This window comes from Crocodylus siamensis, chromosome 7, assembly GCF_052110815.1.
Source record: "Crocodylus siamensis isolate JL-2025a chromosome 7, ASM5211081v1, whole genome shotgun sequence".
NCBI classification, from domain to species: Eukaryota; Metazoa; Chordata; order Crocodylia; family Crocodylidae; genus Crocodylus; species Crocodylus siamensis.
Genome location: NC_143401.1, coordinates 21,894,693 through 21,913,739, shown reverse-complemented (window position 1 = coordinate 21,913,739; position 19,047 = coordinate 21,894,693). Strand labels below are relative to the sequence as shown.

The 19,047-nt window shown below is 43.6% G+C and overlaps 1 protein-coding gene across 3 annotated transcripts in view; it reads left to right on the top strand.

The window, feature by feature from the left end:
* The window catches only part of TMEM273 (transmembrane protein 273), a 42,386-nt gene that overhangs the window by 13,710 nt on the left and 9,629 nt on the right, over window positions 1–19,047 (top strand). For all 3 annotated transcript variants that reach the window (XM_090058366.1, XM_090058365.1, XM_090058364.1), the window contains 2 exons: window positions 2,094–2,204; window positions 8,267–8,291. In XM_090058366.1, coding sequence (XP_089914492.1) covers window positions 2,094–2,204; window positions 8,267–8,291 — 136 coding nt within the window. The remainder of the gene's footprint in view (window positions 1–2,093; window positions 2,205–8,266; window positions 8,292–19,047) is intronic.

Here is a 19,047-nt window from a genome sequence, read left to right as displayed (position 1 = left end):
CACCCTGTAGTATTAAAGTTTCATGTGAAACCATGATGTGACTGTGATGATGCAGAAGAGTAATACACCTCATAATACACACCTAAGGGTGTTTTATATACATTCTCTTGGGAGTGGGGAGGGAGCACTTTAATTAAAGTGGCTCCAGGAGCCACTTTAATTATAGCGCCTGGAGTGTGACATGTATCAGCATTCCCACATTGAAAAATGGCAACTAGGGCACTTTAACTAAAACTCCTCAAACAAACTTTAGTTAAAGCACCCCCGCTGCCATTTTTCAGTGAGGGATGCTGATACATATGACACTGGAGTATGCTGGAGTATGATAATTACTGGGCTCCAGCAGACTTGATTAATCAAGTCCGCTCCAACGTGCTATAATTACAGCACATTGGAGCAGCCTGCCTGCATGTATATAATCACCCTAAAATGCTGCTATTTCCCTTCTACAAAGATTTACTATTAGAGTCATCAAGTAAGAACTTCTGGCACTACCACTTCCTAATTTTATTAAACCAGGTACTAGAATCTTAGAAAGTAATGCTATAATCAAAACTGAAATGTTACTGCCAATATACACCATATTTACTCAAATACAAAAAAAAGAGGGTTTTTTTTCCCTCATTCAACAAAGGGAAAAAACCCTTCATACTGAATGCAAGGATGAGCATTGAGCAGGCAGCTGCTGCAACTAGAGGAGGTAGAGCCAAAGCTGGAGCCACAGCCACCAGCTACCCTGGATCAGAGATCGGGTGGCTGGTGTGGCTGAGGTAGTACAGGGAAGACTGTATAGTGGCAGGATGAACATGGAGGAGCACAAAGGAGACTATACAGTGTGGGAGGCATTAGGGAGACCATGCAGAGGCAGGGGACCTGCTGGGGCTCTGGATCCAGCTCTGGCTCCAACCTTGTCCCAGCACAAGAGCTGCAGCCAGGGCTGGTGCTGCCACTGCTGCTGCATTTGTCACTGGTACTTAGCCAGGCCAAGGCCAGAGTCACCATGTGCTCTGTGCCTATGGCCAAAGCCAGAGCTAAAGCCAGAGCAAGGGTCAGGGTCAGAACCACTGCACACAGTAGGCAGGGGTAGTGGGGCACAGGCAATAGGAGAAGTAACTGTTAGGAGGCAGAACAGATGGTGAAGGGCAGGACAGACAATGAGGTGGGGAAGGGCAAGTGTTTGGCAAGAGAGACATTGTGGAAGCAAGTGGCTGGGTGGGAAAAGTGAGGGGGGAGGGGTCAAGGCATCTCTTTCCCTGCCACAGTGGCCAGAGGGAAATATTTAAAGAATGTTCTATGTATAGAATATAATTATTGGAAGGTTGTCTTAAATTTGAAGTAATCATGGTATGTAAGGAAACTGTACCTAGTGCAGCTGCAGCCTGCCCTTTTAAATGTTATTTATGTTACAGTAGCACCTAGAGGCCTCAGACAAATTGGTGCCCTCCTTGTGCTGTATGCTGTAAAAATTACCTGGCAGAATCTTAAAAAACAGGGTTGGTAGATACTTCAAAGAGGACATCTGGTGCAATCCCCCCTCTATAGCATCCCATGCAAACGTTGTTTTCTACCCTGCACTTACACTAACAACAAATAGCCCTGCCCAAAAGAACCCTCATCTAAATAGACAACACCTCAGATGAATACTCACATAACCAATATCACACAGCAGGTCCTAGCAGAAACAGAAAGAGACCACATGCCACATGCAAACCAGCTGCCTATTCTCCAGCCCACACTGGTTCTCCATTTAATGTCCCCCCTTTTACTGGAAGTTGTTCATTCACTAATTTACAAATGACAGCAACCTACAGTGGGTTCCCTCATAAGGGATTTCAGTTAGCTCGGTTCTACTGTGTGTATGGATGGTGTAAATTTGTATTGTGCATGTGGTTAAGGAAGCTTATAATCTTGCCCTTCATATTCAGCTTCTTCTTGTGTGAGAAAATGCATGTGGTCATCTTTCAACAATAATATTAATTCTGATTCTGGCATCCTTCTCTTATGCCATTAACATACCAACATTAAAATGACAAACTATTTTCCTTATTATTTTACAATATATAGTCTATCATTTATTTTCATTTATTTTGCAGATATCACATACGTTATCATAGGAGTTACTCTTGGAGCCATTTTAGCTATTGGTTTTATAGCATTAAAGATCTGTATGATCAAAAGACAATTGATTGACAATATCCTTGGAGGTAAGAGAAACATACTTTTGTTTTCTGACCCACAGGGAAATTCTTCTGGCATTTCAACATGGTGACCTGAGCAACATTTATGTATAGGAAGAACTGAATAAAAGCTTAGACGTCCAAGAAAAAACAGTAAATTTTGTCCTGAAAACAATATGAAAAGGGGTCTGAATTTCAATTCCTTGAGTCCACTTATAAATTCTAGTATGATCAACGCAGTTCTGTAGGCCTACAAGGGAGATAAATTCAGTTCCATGCAGTTTTGTCTTTGGAATTATTAATTTTTTAAGAAAAAGTACTATAGAACTTTAGATATGACTAAAGAGTACTTAGTTATAATTTCGATCCTAGCACCCTAGCCACAATTTCCATTTTTCACACTGTTTTGATTCTGGCTTTTCCACTCGGATATGCTTGTCTGACTTCTGTATACAGAGCTTGATAGAACATCTATTCAGGTATATGGACAAATTCCCATTTACTTCCAATGGTAGCTGGAAGAAGCAGATGGCTTGTAAGGTGCTGTTGGGTTCTCTAGAATGCTATTTGCTGTGGGAATGTGTTCTTTTGTTAGAAGCATTATTTCAGGCTGGGGAGCTCTGTAATCTAACTTCACAGTTGCTTATTGTAACACTTCCTTTTGCTTTGGCATGGATTCACAGCCCAGAGTTTTGGATTTAAATTCAAAATCTTAAATTAATACTTAGTTGAAAATGCTGTTTTTAAAAATCCAAATATACATCAATGTAATGGAGAACATAATTTTGCTTCTTCACTATACTAGGGGCAGATTGTAACTCAGTGGATGCGTCTACACATTCATTAATGTGCAGTAGCTACTGCATATTTTAGTTTAATACTTTCTTAATGAAGTACTAATTAAATGTGCAGTAACTATAGTTACTGTGCAGTAGCTCTGGTGCATGGTTTTTTTAGTGATGCTTACTGTGCAGTAGCCTAATACTACTGCACAGTAGCATATTAACACAGTTTTTGCCCAGCACGCTACTGTACAGTGTTATAGGCTACTGCGCATTAAACATCTCATGTAGATGTGCTCATTGATTTCATCTGGTGCTGAATGTGGCCCACAGAGCTCCTCTTACTCAGAAAAATTCTAAAACACTAACAAATTAAGAGGCAGAATCAATACTGGGATAATTTCTCCCAACTGAAATGCAGTTGAAGTTGCCTTCAATGTGGTTGAACATAGTAAGAGTGCCCAGCAATACTTCACAGTAATTCAGGACAAAAAATAAAGCAGCATACTAAATGCAGCGAAAAAAAAACCAGGCAAATGTAAGGAAACAAGAAATACCCAGATTGAAGAGTAGTTCAGCTTTCATTTATCACTGGGTAAAATTAGACACACAGACAGTTATTGTGGAACAGCTGAAGTGCATTAAGTTCTTTTCCTCTGTTAAGTCACTGTAATCTGTACATTCATCCATGTTCTTATAGGAAAATCATATAACCTACTGAATCGCTAGAACCCCACCACCCAGGGTGCCTATAGACGTGTAGCAAGGCTGCTCCAACACTGTAATTACAGTGCATTGGGTCAGACTCATTAATCAAGTCTGCTGATCGAGTCTGCTGGAACATGGTAATCAATTAATTGAGTCTACTGGAGCATGGTAATTACTGCACTCCAGACAACTGCAGCATCATGTGTATCAGTGCCCCCATGCTGAAAAATGGTGGTGGGGGCCCCCATCCCCATTTTTCAGCATGGGGATGCTGATACATGTGATGCTCTGGGCACTTTAGCTACAGCAACTTGCAGAGCTGCTTTAGTTATAGCACCGCCCCACCCCACAATGCCCAGAGCATGTGTATAAGTGCCCCAAGTGTCCTGGGTTTTTCTTGGATGCCTCTTGTTGAAGCAATATTGACCTGGACCCATGCTAACAGCCCAGACTGGCACTCCTCACAATTTAGGGAATTCTTCTTGGAAATCCCCTTCTCAATCTGGTAGTCTGAATTCTTTGTTACCATAAATTACAGAATATTGAGTTTTAATATCTGTCCCAAGTCACTTGCTCCAAAAAGATTCATCTTGAATAGCATGATAGTACAAACTGGAGCCACGACAGAATTCCATATAATAGGATAATGGAAAAAAAACTAATAAAAGGAAAGCATTCCCACTGAGGAAAATGGGATTACTGTAAATAAGAACCAATTTGCTACCTAAGCAGTTACTTTCTGTAATGATATTTCTGTGATGAATTTCTCATGGAGATATGCATGGCTAATTACATGTAAAGGGCCATTTTTTAATCATGAAAGAAATGGTATGGATCTAATGGTGATCTGGTCAACCTGTGACACACATACCACAACTGCTATGAACAGCTTGTGTGTGTAGCATGCATCAGATCAGGAAGGGGGCAGACAGCACAACAGATAGGGCAGGTAGAGGGAAGCACAGCAGCAGTTCAGGCACGGGGCACAGAACAAGGAGCAGAATCAGGCAGGAGAGGCGGATTGAAGTGGTACTCAGGAGGGGTTCAGGGCTTAATTTGTAGCACGTCTGACAAAAAGTTTAGGCTAGATCAGTGATACCCATCTCTTAAGTGGAAAGAAATTTTATAAGGAGGATAGTTGTGCCTTTATGGCATCCATTCATCAGCAAGTGATGGTGGATATTGCAGCTATTCTACTGACTGGTGGAACATTTTCTCTTGTGGCTGTAAAGATTGATGTTAGACTTGCAGGTCCTGCCACAGTGGTTACAGGTGTGCATAGTGTTAGGGGTTCCTGTACTAACAAGCTGTTTCCTTTGGTCATGTTTCTGTTGTAATTTGAGTGACCATTTCTTATTGTGATGTTGGACTCCATGATCGAGAAGAGAGTGCTACTTCGTCCTGTCTCCTGCTAAGGCCTTTCAAAGGTTTGGGTTGATTCCAAAAGCCTTCATATCCTGCTTGCAGAAATCTTTGAAGTGCAACTTTGGCCACCCTCGTCTTCTCTCCCTGCCTGCAATTTTCCCATAGAGGATGTCCTTTGGGATATGCCAATCTTCCATCCTGCAAATATGGCCAAGCCAGCATACGTGCCGCTGTTTGAGTAGTGCAGTGATGGTTGGCAGGTTGGCTTTGGCAATGACCTCTGTGTTAGTGATTCTGTTTTGCCACTTGATGCCAAGGATGCACTGTGAACAGCATAGGTGGAAGCTGGTCAGCTTCTTTTCTTGATATGCATATGTTGACCATGTCTTACTACTACTGTGCATAAGGACACTGAGGACACAGGCTTTGTACACAAACAGCTTGGTTTTGATTGTGAGTATAGTATTGTTCCAGACTCATTTGGAGAGCTTACTGAAAGTGGTAGCTGCCTTTTCAATGTGTACATTTAGCTCTTCATCCAGTGATAGGTTGTCACTCACTGTGGATCCAAGGTAGTAGAACTTGTTCACTGCCTTGAGAGGTATGTTGTCAAAGCTGATAGATGGTGACCAGTGAACACCCTGTCCTAGGACCACAATCTCCTTGATTCTGATGGTCAGGGCGAGCATCCTGCAAGCATGGGAGAGGTGATTCATGAGTATTTGTAGCTGGCCTTCTTTGTGGGTGGTGAATGCAGCAAAAAAGTGCCACAAATCCAGATATTATGCAAGGAAAATTTTGTGAAAGAGCTCTGAACAAAACGAATGTTTAAGTCACGAGGGCTAGGTAAGAGTCATCCTAGAATACTCAGTGAAATGACTGACATAATCTCAGAGCCATTGGCTGTTATTTTTGAGAACTTAGGAAAGCCAGGTAAGGTCCCAGAAAACTGGCAAAGGGCAAATATAGTGCCATATTTAAAAGAGAACAAAGAAGACCTAAGGCTAGTCATTCTAACTTTGATATCTGGAAAGATACTAGACCACAGGGTTGCCAATCTAAGACTTTGTTACTGACAAGCTGCATATTTTTTTATGGACAACAACACTTTTTTACTGACATGTTTTGCATAATGTAAATGTAACCTTTTTGCTAGGCCCTGGATAGCAGTACCATGGGCCAAGTTCAAATTTAGGAATTTAAAGCGCTTTTTCTAAATTTGGCTTGTGCCCTAACCCAGAAACCTGGTAAAATTAATTTTAATTTTCCCCACCTCTCTGTCCTGCCATATTGCCCAGGTGCCATGTGATCCTGCTACCTTCAAGGTGAGAAGCCATTTGTTACAGGAAGACAATAAGTGATGGAATGCAAATGGCTGGGGAGGGAAGGAGGATACAGAGCCTGCTATAGGCTATAAAACCCTGAACCCCGCAAGGTGCCATGCTGCACCCCTGTTCAAACACAAGGCAGCGCTCTTGTCTGCTCTCTCTGTCTGTCCATCAACACCTGCATCCGGCTTCATTCCAATGACGGCTCTTCACGCAACTCATGGTTTCTTAGTAGTATACAAACAGGTCAAATTTTTAATGAACTTTTGGGATAAGCATTTTTAGCCTTTTTTTTTTTTTGCAGACTGTAAACTTACAGACAGTTCACAACCCTGCTAGAGCATGTAATTACAGAATCTATTTCTAAGCACCTTGAGGACAGCAATATGGACTTGCCAAGATCTCTTGAGTGTATTTTTACAACCCTTGAGTGTATTTTACAACCTGCAGCAGCAGGACACTGACCACCCTTGTCCCTTTGCTTTACCTGTGGTAGGTTAGAGTGCAGTGCCTTGTAGTTACACTTATGAGAGGACAACTAAATGCACAGATACAAATTGGGGAATTACTGGCCAAGGACTAGGGCCTTATAGCAAACAGCAAGTTGAATATGAATCAACTCTAAATGTAAAAAAATTCATTTAACAGGAGTGACAAGTCTAGGGAAATTATTCTTCCTCTCTGTTCAGTAATGGTGAGGCTTCCCCTGGAATACTGTATCCATGTTTCAAGAAAGATTTTATGATTGTAACTCAGAGAGATAAATGGATAGTATATGCTGGGCCCTCCATTGTTTGTGTCTGACAACATTTGCTTCTATGGTTGGAATGCTGATAATCACACTCAGTAAAGAAACAATATTTTACCATTGTGGTAGTCATCTAATCCTGTAAGGGCAACAGTGCCAGAACACAAGCAGCTTCAGTACCAGTCCCACTTTTGGTTCAGTAGCTTCCCCTTCAGCATGACAATCTGAAACCACAAGGTCAAGTCCTATGGGAGATCTCTCAGACCTTCCTGCTAAGGGAGAGAACTTGATTCTATGGTAATTAGCGTCAATGGGTACATCCAGACCAAGCGCGCATGTCCCTCTTGCCCTGTCTCAAACCCCTTTAAGGCAGGGCAAGAGGCATGTGTGGAAATGAAAAATGTTACCTGCACTGCAAGTTTGCAGCACATGGAGAAAATTAGACACCTGGATATCCAGGGGTCAAAAAAACTGCTCCTCAGAACAGCGGAGCAAGGCATGGTCCCTGACCGTGCCCAGAGCCAGCAGGCAGTCAGTCCTCCAAAAGAGACTCTCTGGTTTCGGCCAGAGCATCTCTTTAGTGCTCCTGCTGCCCCCGGCCCCTGGCTCTGTCCCAGGTAAGTGTGGGGGGGAGTTCATGGGTGTGGCTGGGTGAGGGTGGATGTGGATGTGCCCCATGTGGGCTTCTAAAGGAGAACTTTTAAATGAAATATCGCACCCTACTCTGTATGAATACTGACAGTCCAGTGGCACTTGCTGTAAGGGCATCCAGTTTTTCCCTAATAGTCACTAGAAAACAACTCGAAACATCAGATCAGTTTATCTTAATTTCTTGACCACCCAAATGTCAATTCTCATAGTTGTTTTCACTACATTTGGTGCTGATACATCAACCAAAAATAGCCACCAAAAACGGCATATAAAATGATAATATTAAAAAGAGCTTTGGAAAAATATATTAACCTAATTCTACCATCTCCAGCAACTTTCCTGCTGAAGTCAACAAGTTTTGCCTCAGTAAGGATTGCTAGGTAAGAGCCAATCTACCATAGCAAGGTTCTCATGGACACATCACCTTAGTATATAAGCAGGCCTATCTCCTTTGTGTTTCTATCCCTGAGAACTTAGCTAACCACCTTTTCTTACTGTTTTTTTTAGAGTCAGAAGGGAAAATGGAACGAAGGTAAGGGTAATTTGTGTTATCAATCTCTGTGTGGTTTTGGGCACACAAAATATGAAGTTTAAAACCCACTCTCCCCATATACATAGTGGCTAACAGGCTAAAAATGGAAATGCTTTGAATAAAAATATATAACGGATCTCTATCTGCATGTAAGCCATTAATGGCCAGATTTCCAGATCTGTACTGCTGTTGGGAAAACAGAAGACCCATTTCATGCAGGATTTTGAGATTTTCAAATCTGTTTTCCTTCCAAGTAGAAATGAAGGCCGAACAATATACAGTTCTCAACAAAAGAAAATTCTCTCTAAAATTCTGATTGACTGTTTATTATACTATATAATACATATTAAAGTCTAGATAGAAATGAATTTAAAAAGGAAAAGATAAAAAAGTTTTAAAGAAATATGTGTCCTCCTGTGTTCAAAGAAGGTAGAGGATTTTCTTTTGTTGTGTTAGAAACTGAAGTGTGTTTGGTGTAAACTGAACTGCCTGAGGGATTAAAAGCAGAGCTAACTGCCCTGCAAAAGGCAATAGAGTAAAGGACCCTCTTATACTGAGACATGTAGGCATTGTATATGACACCAAATGCTTGTTACATGACCTGGCTTACTACTAAAACATTATATTACCTCCAAATTGGGATTCGACACCCTCCTAGTTCAACTTCTCTGGTGAAACTTCAGACTTATGCAGGAGGTTCCCTGTTCCCCCAAATCATTGAAGGACATCACTGATTCTTTTGTAATACCATATTTACTCAGTTCTAAGGTGATATCCCCCCGCAAAATCCCTTCATCTTAGAAGTGAGTACAAGGGCAGTGGCTCTGGTTCTGGCTCCAGCTTCCTACCCGGGGTAAGAGCTATAGCCACAGCTGCTGCCTGCTCTCCCACCCCCTGCCACCTCTGCATCTACCATTTCCCCCCTCAACCTATATTCCCCATCTGCACCCTACACATAGCCTCTGTTTCCCTGTCTGCCCCTCTGCCCTCCCCACTCACCTTTGCTCTGTCAGCAGGCTCCTTGGGGAACTGAGGCAGGCCCAAGCCTGGCCCCATAGCAGCAGCATGCAGCCATCACAGGTGGTACAGGGCCCAGCGCTGGGCTGTGCTCAGTGCCCCTGGCTCAGACAGGGATAGAGCCTGCTGGCAGGGAACACTGCTAGGGGCTTTGTGGGGAGAGGGGAGCAAGGAGGCTGGGGAGGGATAGGGAGGAGAGGGAAGTAAAGAGGCTGGGGGAGGAGGGAAGGGGAGCAGAGGGGGAAAGAAAGGGGGAATGGGAGGGGGAAGTAGGAGCAGAGAAACTGGGGAAGGGTGGGGGGAAGCAGAGGCTGGAAGGGAAGGGAGGAGCAGAAGGTGGAGCAGAAGTGGAGGGGAGCAGGCACAAGCAGGGGGTAAGCTGTTTAACCTCCCCGTATCACCTGCCCCTGCACTTCCTGCCCCCCTACATCTCCAGGGGGGATGAAAGAAAGATGATCTTCAAATAAGTAGATTCGAGACATTTTTAATCTTTCCATGTATAGAATCTGATTACTGGGGGGTCATCATACACTGAGTTGTCTTAGATGCAAGTAAAAACAGTATCATTGGGAGCCCCCAGAGAGTATTTATTAATCTAAGCACTGCACTCATTTTTATCAGATTTATTTTTTGCTTTTGGTTTAAGGGGATGCTTCTTATTTACTCAAGCCATTGGTGATTTGTGTGATAATTAGATCTATATTATTTTTATTACTTGCTTTAAATCTCCCTGGATTAGAATTCCAAGATAATTTTATGCCATTAGCTGCTACTGCAATTCCCACTGAGTTAGCAAGACCTAGAATACATTTGAACTCATCCCAATGCTTCACCTTGTTCCAGTTATCTTATCCCAGATAACCATGTGAAGCGTTCTGTGAGATCTGACAATCAGTGTGCGTTGCCTTCTGTATGGCCATATTTATTACCATTAGATTCATGTAGCCCTAAGTGCGCATTCGAACTGGTACAGCACTGTCTCAAAAAGTTGCAGGGAACATCAGCCCTTATTTGGTCTTCTCTGTAATGAGAATAGTTTTAAAAAAGTAAGTGACTGGTAGTCACCCACGAGGAGAAGTGAGTTTAATTCAACTGATAACTTGCCGCTGAATCAGTGTTCAGCCAAAGTTTTCTTTTAATGTTATCCCATTACTCCTTATTATGCCCTTCAAATTAATCAAACTGATCTCTGTCCTCTGTTGGATCAGATTGTGAGCTGATGTAAATCTGCAGTTTCATTGAAATAAATGGAGTCACACTGATTTACACCACCTAAGGGTCTGGGTGTTTATTGTTTTCTGTTTGTTTGAAAGACATATACTAGGCATATAAATGCAATAAAAAATATTAATGAATAAATAGGTAGGTGGTATTTAACCAGTCTATGCTTACTTAGTTCATACATTCTCTTAAGTCAATACTTCTAGGCTCCTGTTCCTCTTTATAGGATTTCTCTCAGTTTCCCCATAATTTGTTAATATTTTTGGAATTAAAAAAAATGCCCAGAATTAAGCACTATATCAAAGAACAGAAAGAACTGTCCCCTCCCTGATGAGTTACATGGTATTTAAAATATAAATGTAAGTAACTAAAAATCACATTGGCTGTTCATTAGGAAGTAATTAACAGCTCTTGTCTGTTTATTTGCTAATACTTAAAGAGTAAGAGATTTTTAGGCATCATGCTGTCAAGTTAACAAAACAATCATTTAGATGTCAACTGACAATTATTTAATGTCTTTTCTTAAAAAAAAATTAATAGCTCTTGTCAGCTTCAACTGCCATCTTGATGTAAGCTGGGTAAATTATAATGCCTAAAATTTCATGCATGTTTAATGTATTAATAAAAATGTCTGGGGACATTTAATGTTGGCAATATTTTGACTTAACTACAGTGCATGGCAGCCAGATTTATTCTGACAGAAGGAGACAAAGAAAGAGGCAAACAGAGGCAAGGAGAAGGACAGAGAGATTAAGAATACTTACTAAAAAGGAAAAAGTGCATATTTGAATGTATTGCAACAGCAACCAGGAATCTGTTGGCTCAATATGTTCTGAGCAACAAAACACCCCGAAGTCCTTCTTACGGCTTAACTGGAATATACATTCGCCAATGTAAATCACTCAGCACAAGATCAAATTGTAAATGCAGTGTGTAGGTCATTATGATATTTAAGGGAGGAGGGAAGAACCTCGGCAGCTGCACAGTACCAGCATCCAGTGTGGCAGTGATTTTCTTTTGCTATCATGTGATTATTAGCTTGTTTCTCCACCTCCTTTCTCCCAAGGTATTTCCTTCTGCTGACTTTACTAGGTCTTCTGGACTTGCCTGTAAAACATAGCTTTGCTCCTATGGGTCACTGCCTTCTGGCATGTTTTCACTCTACTGACCAACATTTCAGCATGTGAAATTAATTTGAGTATGTATTATGTGCCATCTTCGGGATAGAATCAGAGCTGTTCAACCGTGTGTCACTGACCCTATACTACGAAGACCAAATGAAGGTTTTTAATAGGTCAAGTGGTAAAGGGCTGTGCTTTTCCAAAAAGAGCATCCCTGTTCTGTTCCTCAGCACTGTAACCCTCTTGGTACTGAGCTCCAAATAAAAGCAAATGTCCTATATGCAAGAGATAAGTGAACACCTGACTATTCTCTGTATAATCCTGCAACATATACAGTTTACTTGATTACAATGTACATGTCTGTATAGTTTAAGAAAAATCATGAGTCACAAAAGGGCCACCTTTCAAACCAAATGTGATCCGCAAACTTCTGCAATACAGCCCATAGCCTTCCTCATTTCTAACACAGAGAGGGTGCCTTTGTAGCTCGCCTCCAATTTTATTCTCCACCTTAATTGACTCAACATCCACTTTGGTCAGTATTGGACCCTGTTTAGCCATGAGTTACACCTTACTTTTTTTAAAGTCAATGGAGTCTGCAGTAGTCTGATCCATTTTTTTCCAGTTTGGGAGTGGCCTACCTGTTAAACTGCCACAGTAACCTTTAGTTTAGAAAAGTCTGGGTATGTGTGTCCTAAACATTGAGTAAGCTCAGCACATGGAGAAATACACGGTGCAAGTGCTTTAAAATTACAGCTTTTTACCACTGCTCTTTTGTAGATGTTTCATTTGTTCACTTTATTTAGCAGAGCTTGGCTACAGTGTGATGTTGGAGTACCTCAGTGAGGTTGGGTCTCAGTATATTCCACCGGCCCATTCCTGCTGACATGCTCCAGAAACCAGAATTGCACCACTGAGGATGCTTATAGGCATCCCTCTGAGATCATTTTGAGACCTCTGTATCTAAGATGTTTGAAAACAGTCTCCTGGCATGGCTCTGGAGTGGCTTCCACAGGGTACTTTCAGGTTTAGGGCATGCATAAAGGAGTGGGTGAACAGCGTAAGGTCAGGGCATGCTCTGGAATAGCCCAATAGCACACACTGCTGCTGTGATATGGACCAGTTGCACCTACCCTTCTGGCCCCACAGTCTGTAGTTGGCATGTGCAGTTGGTTGAGCCTGAGCCTACACACCCAGATTTGGTGGTACACCAAAATGATCTAGCATGCAGGGCCATGTTATCTGGCCCACAAGCTTTGTAGCAAGTCCAGAATTTGGCAGCAGGAGAGCGGCAATTAACACTACTACTAATACCTTGCTGCCAAATTTCTAGACCATCAGAGAGCCCTTCAGGATAGATGACACAGCTTTGTGGGATAGATTTGGACTACAGGACCACTGGTATAGATAAACCCTTGGTGGCAGCACAGTCCCTCACAGTTGAGGATGCTCACTCTCATGGGACAAGTAAAGGGTTGTAGATGAGGCTGTTGATGGCTAAGAAGGCCAGTGCTAGAGCCACAGACTCTATGGCAGATGCCATAGGTGGTAGTGAAAAGGAGGGTGGAACCACAGATTTCTTGGTCTTGTTTCCTTTTCTTCCATTTCTGTTGTTTTTTTGCCTCCAGGGCACGACAGTTTTCCTCAACTTATGATGTACCTTCTCTCACAAGGCATCATCATATAGCCCTGTCCTGGCTTAGTTATTCCCAATTTCTGAAATCAATGCCACACTTCTTAATGTTCAACTTGAAGTTGTCCTCAAAGCATTTTCTGTGGCCCCCGTGTGTCCTTTGTCCTTGGCTAAGTTGGAGTATAGCAATTGTTTTGGTAAACATACATCAGGCATGTGAACACAATGCCCTGTCATAGAATCATAAAAAGTTAGGGTTGGAAACAACCTCAGGAGGTCATCCAGTCCAGCCTCCTGCTCAAAGCAGGACCAACAACAACTAGATCATCCCAGTCAAAGCTTTGTCTAGCTGGTTTTGAAAACGTCTAAGGTTGGAGCTTCTGACTGGATATAGGATGGTTCTGCCAGTCACAGAAAGCTTTTCCCTTCCCATCAAGAAGGGTTTTTATCTTTGCGTTGTTTTCATCAAACAAGTCCTGATGGCATTGGGTGATAAAGCCAATCAATTCCATTCAAGCCTCATGGATGGTCTAGATAAAACCTATGTGGGAGCTAAACTGATGTATTTTTTAAATGTTTCACCAGGATTTAAAGTAATATTAGTTTAGCTCAAACATACATATAGCGCAGACAGGTAATATACACACATTAGTCTAGCTTATAAATGTTCTTAAGTGCTAAATAGTGCCCTTTCTTTTCAAACAATTTAGTGTGACAACAGCCCACAGCCTTAGAATATTACTGTTGAGATGATAATACTTGAGCTTGAAAGAAAGACTTTTGCTGAATATTCAGAATCATGGCTTATTTGTTCTGCTCATCATCCTAAACTAATGACAAGGAGTAGTCACCACCTGTCATGGATCAACTCCTTTTCAAGGGGAAGCTTTGCCTCAGAACACCCCAAAAAGCCTTGTTCAGTCTCCATCCTGATGGAACTCCTGAAGTCAACCATGGCTTGGCTTTTAGATTAGGGACGGACATTCAAAAAGCCTGAGCCTGAAGTGATTCAATCTTTTCAAGTTAGTGTAACCTGGCTAGGCTAAATCAATTTTATAACCAGATAGACATCCCAGAAATGCAGGCACATGCCTACAGTGGCTCAGGCTAGAAGCTGGGGGGGTCAGGTGGGGGGGGCACTAGAGCAGCCCTCCCTTCCCTTCGACAGTGCTGAGCTGAAGTGGGGGCATGGCCAGGCCCTGGCAGGACGCTGTGATCAGGGAGTATTCCCCCATCCTGACCAGCCCAGCAGGGAATGTTTATCACCCCTAACTCAGTGTTTATCAGCCCATCAGGAAAACAATAGAGGGACGTTACCAGCTGTCTGTTGATTCTGCCTTTGTCCCAATGTGCCACAGCTCATAGGTAGCCAGCATGTGGTCTGCTAGCTAATGCTGGGAGGTTTCTGTGAGGGACAGGGGAATGCCTGCTTAGCAGAGAGTGGGGAATGGAGGCAGGGGAGCAAAAGCCAACAGACGCCTGCAGAGACTGCTGGAGTTGCAGCCAGGGAGCAGAAGGGAGGGGCCAGCTCTGCTATGGAGCAGAGAGCCCCGCCCACCCCAAAGAGCATGCTGAGATGCTGGGGGAGTCTGGTTTAACTTAAACCAACAAGGGGCCTGGGACAGATGTTGCATAAACCAGTTTGACCCAAATTAGTTAAGTGTGATACTGCATTCAACCAGGTTTATCTCAACTGGTTTCAGCCATTCTCAGACTGGTTTATATGCACTGAACATCTGTTCTGTTACAGGTTTAAACTAGTTTCTGATCACTTAATCCAGTTTACATGTAATGTCTGTCCCTAGCCTTAGAGAGGCAAGCTGCTGGCTTTGAGACTCTGGCTGTTCTTTTCCCTTGGCTTTCCCAGCTATCAGGAGCACCTGTAGCATTTAGAGAGTTACTGAGGCAGTGAGGGGGATGTCAGAGTGCGGTGGCCTAAACAGCACAGCAAAAAACATCACTTGAAAACAGTCTTTATTGTATTCCCACAATTCCCCCTGTCCTTCCTGAAAGTCTTGATTTCTCTCCATCCAGCTTCCCCAGAGTCTGTCTTTTTCTCCTCAGGCACAGTGAACTGCAGTAGCAACAAAACTGTTAAAAAACTGTATCAGTTAACCCAAGGACTCACATTCCCCCAATAAAATGAAGTATGATGTTATCAGGAATCAATGAAAAAACAGTTTCTAGGGCCTGCTGCTAGGCCCAGACTGTCATCCTCTCCTAGGGTGAAAAGGTCATTTAGATGTCCTCCTATGAAGCTATCTATAAACTATATCAGTGACTCTCAACTGAGGTGCTACAAGAAAAGTTTTGGAGGGTGTCTTGAGGCTAAAAAGGTTGGGAACCACTGATCTACAACAAAGCATGCTCACTCTGAGCTCTCCACAATGTTCCTCACAAGAACTCCAGGCCAAAAGTCAGCCAACCTAACTTCTTTGGTCACACCACCTCCCTCTTAAAAACTGTGTTCTCTTAAATCTAAAAATATCTCTATAAATTAAATTGATATAAAAAACCCCAACCATTTGGGATACAACTTGCAGGGACAATGGCTCCACAATATTTAGTTTTGGATGAACAAGCAAAAACTTGGATGCTGATGAAGGGGCCCTGAGTTCTGGCCTGGTCCCTGTCTTCAGTGAGAGAGAAACTATCTCACTACAGTTTCTTCATTTTATCCAAAAAATATTAAACATGAGGTGCAGGAAAAAAACCATCCAAATAAGAGGAACAGAGACCAAAACCTAGAGCTCCCAACCTGCTGGAGTACCATCTACCCCATTGAGCTACCCTTCCTCTTAATATGAGTGTCAGCTCCTGGTCTTGAGAGTTGCCTTCCAGAGCAGGGCTGGAGAATGCTTTGGGCAGTGTCTAACCCAAGGGTAGCAAACCCACAGCATGTTTGTTTGGCATGCAACAGAGAAAATGAGAAAACAAGAACAGCTCCTCCACCCATCACTCACTCACTCTCTTTAGAGACTGTTCCTTTTAAACTGCCACAGACGTTTTGTCCTTTTAAACTGCTGCAAACGTTTGTGCTCCTATGTTTTGGTTCTTCTGAACAAAGCCAGTTCCATATGCTCAATAAGAAGAAAAGCAGGTATCCCCAGAGCCAACAGTTTTCAAGTGCTGCTGGGGTGACTTCTCTAAAACCACTATTTCACTTGCCACTTGTTTCTTTCCAACTGTTTCTAGTAAGCTAAAGCAACATATTTTATAAGTATCCAATAACCAGCGCTCATCAATTATTTCAGCATGGCTGTACACCTCTCACATTGCCCATATCCCTTCGCCAATGTGGACCTTCAAAGGGGAAAAGGAGAACCAGCAAGGAACTTTGGTGTGCAAATTTGGCAAAGAGCTCCACTCTGCCAAACCACACCTTATGGTTCAGAGTGGAGATCCTCCCTGAGAAGCCATAGGATGGTCTTGACAGATTCCCCTTACCAGGCTTTTCCTCTGGCTGAATCTCCACTTTTCTCCCCTCAAAAAATTGTTTCTCTGTGGCCTGCTTTGACTACCTGACTCAGCTTCTGCCTTTCCCTTTGCCAAATGCTAAGAAAGTATCAGTGGGGCAGGTGAGTGGGACAGCTGCAGGCAGGGAACTGGAGCTTACACCTCAGCTAATGAAGAGAACCATTCTTTATTTGTCAAACCTCCTTTGTTTTCTGAGAGTAATGCCTAAATTTTAGTTATGCTCAATTCCCAGCTGAGCTGTTCACACAGGAAACTGGGGGAGGAGGAGGCATGCTAGGTGCACATGTAATTTTCCTAACAGACTTTCTCAGCTTGCATATATGAAATTGAGTGTAATTCACCATCATAGAAGCATAGAGAAATAGGGCTGGAAGGGATATCCAAAGGTCATCAAGTCCAACCCCCTGCCTGAGGACAATACTCATAGCTTGCTCAATTAGACACAGCACATGTCCTTATGAATAAAGTATTTTTAAAATAGGGAACCAATCAAAAGTACTCCATAAATATAAAAGAAATAAGCAAATGCTCTCTGAAAAAAAGTCATTAACACCATTTGCATAACGTATCTCAGAAACAAACACCAAATACATATCCACTCTACTGAGAGACATGCTGGCTAGACCACTGGGCTCTGCCACTGTTCTACTGTATGACCGTAGCCAAGTCACTGTGCCTTAGGTTCCTTATCTGTGGGCACTTCTACACATGCTATGAATGCTATAAAGCAGGAGTTTTCAACCTTTTTTTAACAGGTGTACCCCATTCAGTCTCAAAGTTTCAGCTCATGTACCCCCTTATATTTTCTTCCCATTTTTAATGGTGTGGGAGGTAGATTGAGACCCCTGTGGTGAGGGAGGGAGTGGGGATGGGGCTGAGGCAGGCACTGCACAGGTGAAGGGAGAAAAAATTATTTGGGTAGGCTGAGCATGCGGGGGCCTTGATCTTCCCTGCCATGGCAGTGAGGGAGGGAGTAGGGCTGGGGACCAAGCCCCCCACAGTGCAGGAGGGAATGGGGCAGGGGTGAATTGCCCCCCCTGCTCTCCCAGGGGCATGCGTAGCAGTGGCACTGGGACGAGGGTCGAATGGTGGGGAGGGGCTCTTGTGCCCTGCTTAGCCGTGTACCACACCACTTTGCCATGGCCGGTCATGGCTCTGCAGGCTACTGACTGGCCTCGCATCCAGCCAGTCACGCACCTCTGGGGGCAGCACAACCCCCCCACCATTCTGAAGAGTGAGCTGGGGTGGGGTGCAGGGAGGGGCCACAGTGTGTTGTGCGAGGCCGGTGGTGTCTGGCACATCCTACCCCCAGGTAAGAGGAGAACGCTCTGGAGAGATGCTGCTGCCACGCCCCAGGGCATGCTCCATCCTCGCCCACCCAAGCATACCTCCTACAACCTTTCTAATTACCCCTGGGCTACCCCTGGCTTACAACCCCTGCAAGGCTTACTGCACAGTAAAATACTATGCAGTAAACCTTCTCTGGGAGCACCTTTACACGTTGTCCTCTTGGGAGCAGCCTAGTACAGGGCTGCTCCTACCCTGTGTGATCTCACTCATTTGGTTTCTTCATGGGTCTCCAACCCACACACTTACCATATCCTGGGCCAGATCTAGCATTGTTGTTTCAAAGTTCACTTTGTCCAGGTGATATCCTCTCACCCGAGCTGCCCATTGCTTATAGAAGGGTTGCTCGCCAGCCATCAGCTTGTCCTCAGCCGTTCCTTGGCTGGGGCTAACATCCCTGCAACTAAACTCATCATGGTTTGGTGTACTACAGTTCTTTAAACAATAACTTAAGAAAACTAACTTAAAGTTGACCAGCCTCCACTGATATACTCTTGTGGCTACCACATCCTCACCACCAAATGAATTCTAGGGCTCTTCAGCATCTTGTTGTGCCCTCTGTTCTGATCGGACCCTCTTTGGGTGCCCGCCCTGTTGGTTGCTGTTCTTGGCCTCGATGCCTTCTGGGGTACACCCTGCCCTGTTTCTAGGGCCTTCATCCTCCACACGGACTGCTCTCCCTCCTGGGGTCAGACCCATCACAGGGGTGGATGGGTTTTCCCTGTCAGGCCTCTCTTTGCCTCCTGGCTCCTTCCCTGGACTTCCCCACCAGGTACCTCTGGGTTCCAACATTCTGTTTGGACTCAGTGATATTACTGCACCAGAGCCTGTGTCCTTCTCTCTGTCATGCAGAAAGGGGAAGTGGGAAAAAAACCTACTGACAGTCTCTTCCCCGACAAGCTCAGGAAGCCAAGAAACAGCAGAGAACGAAGGAAAGAGC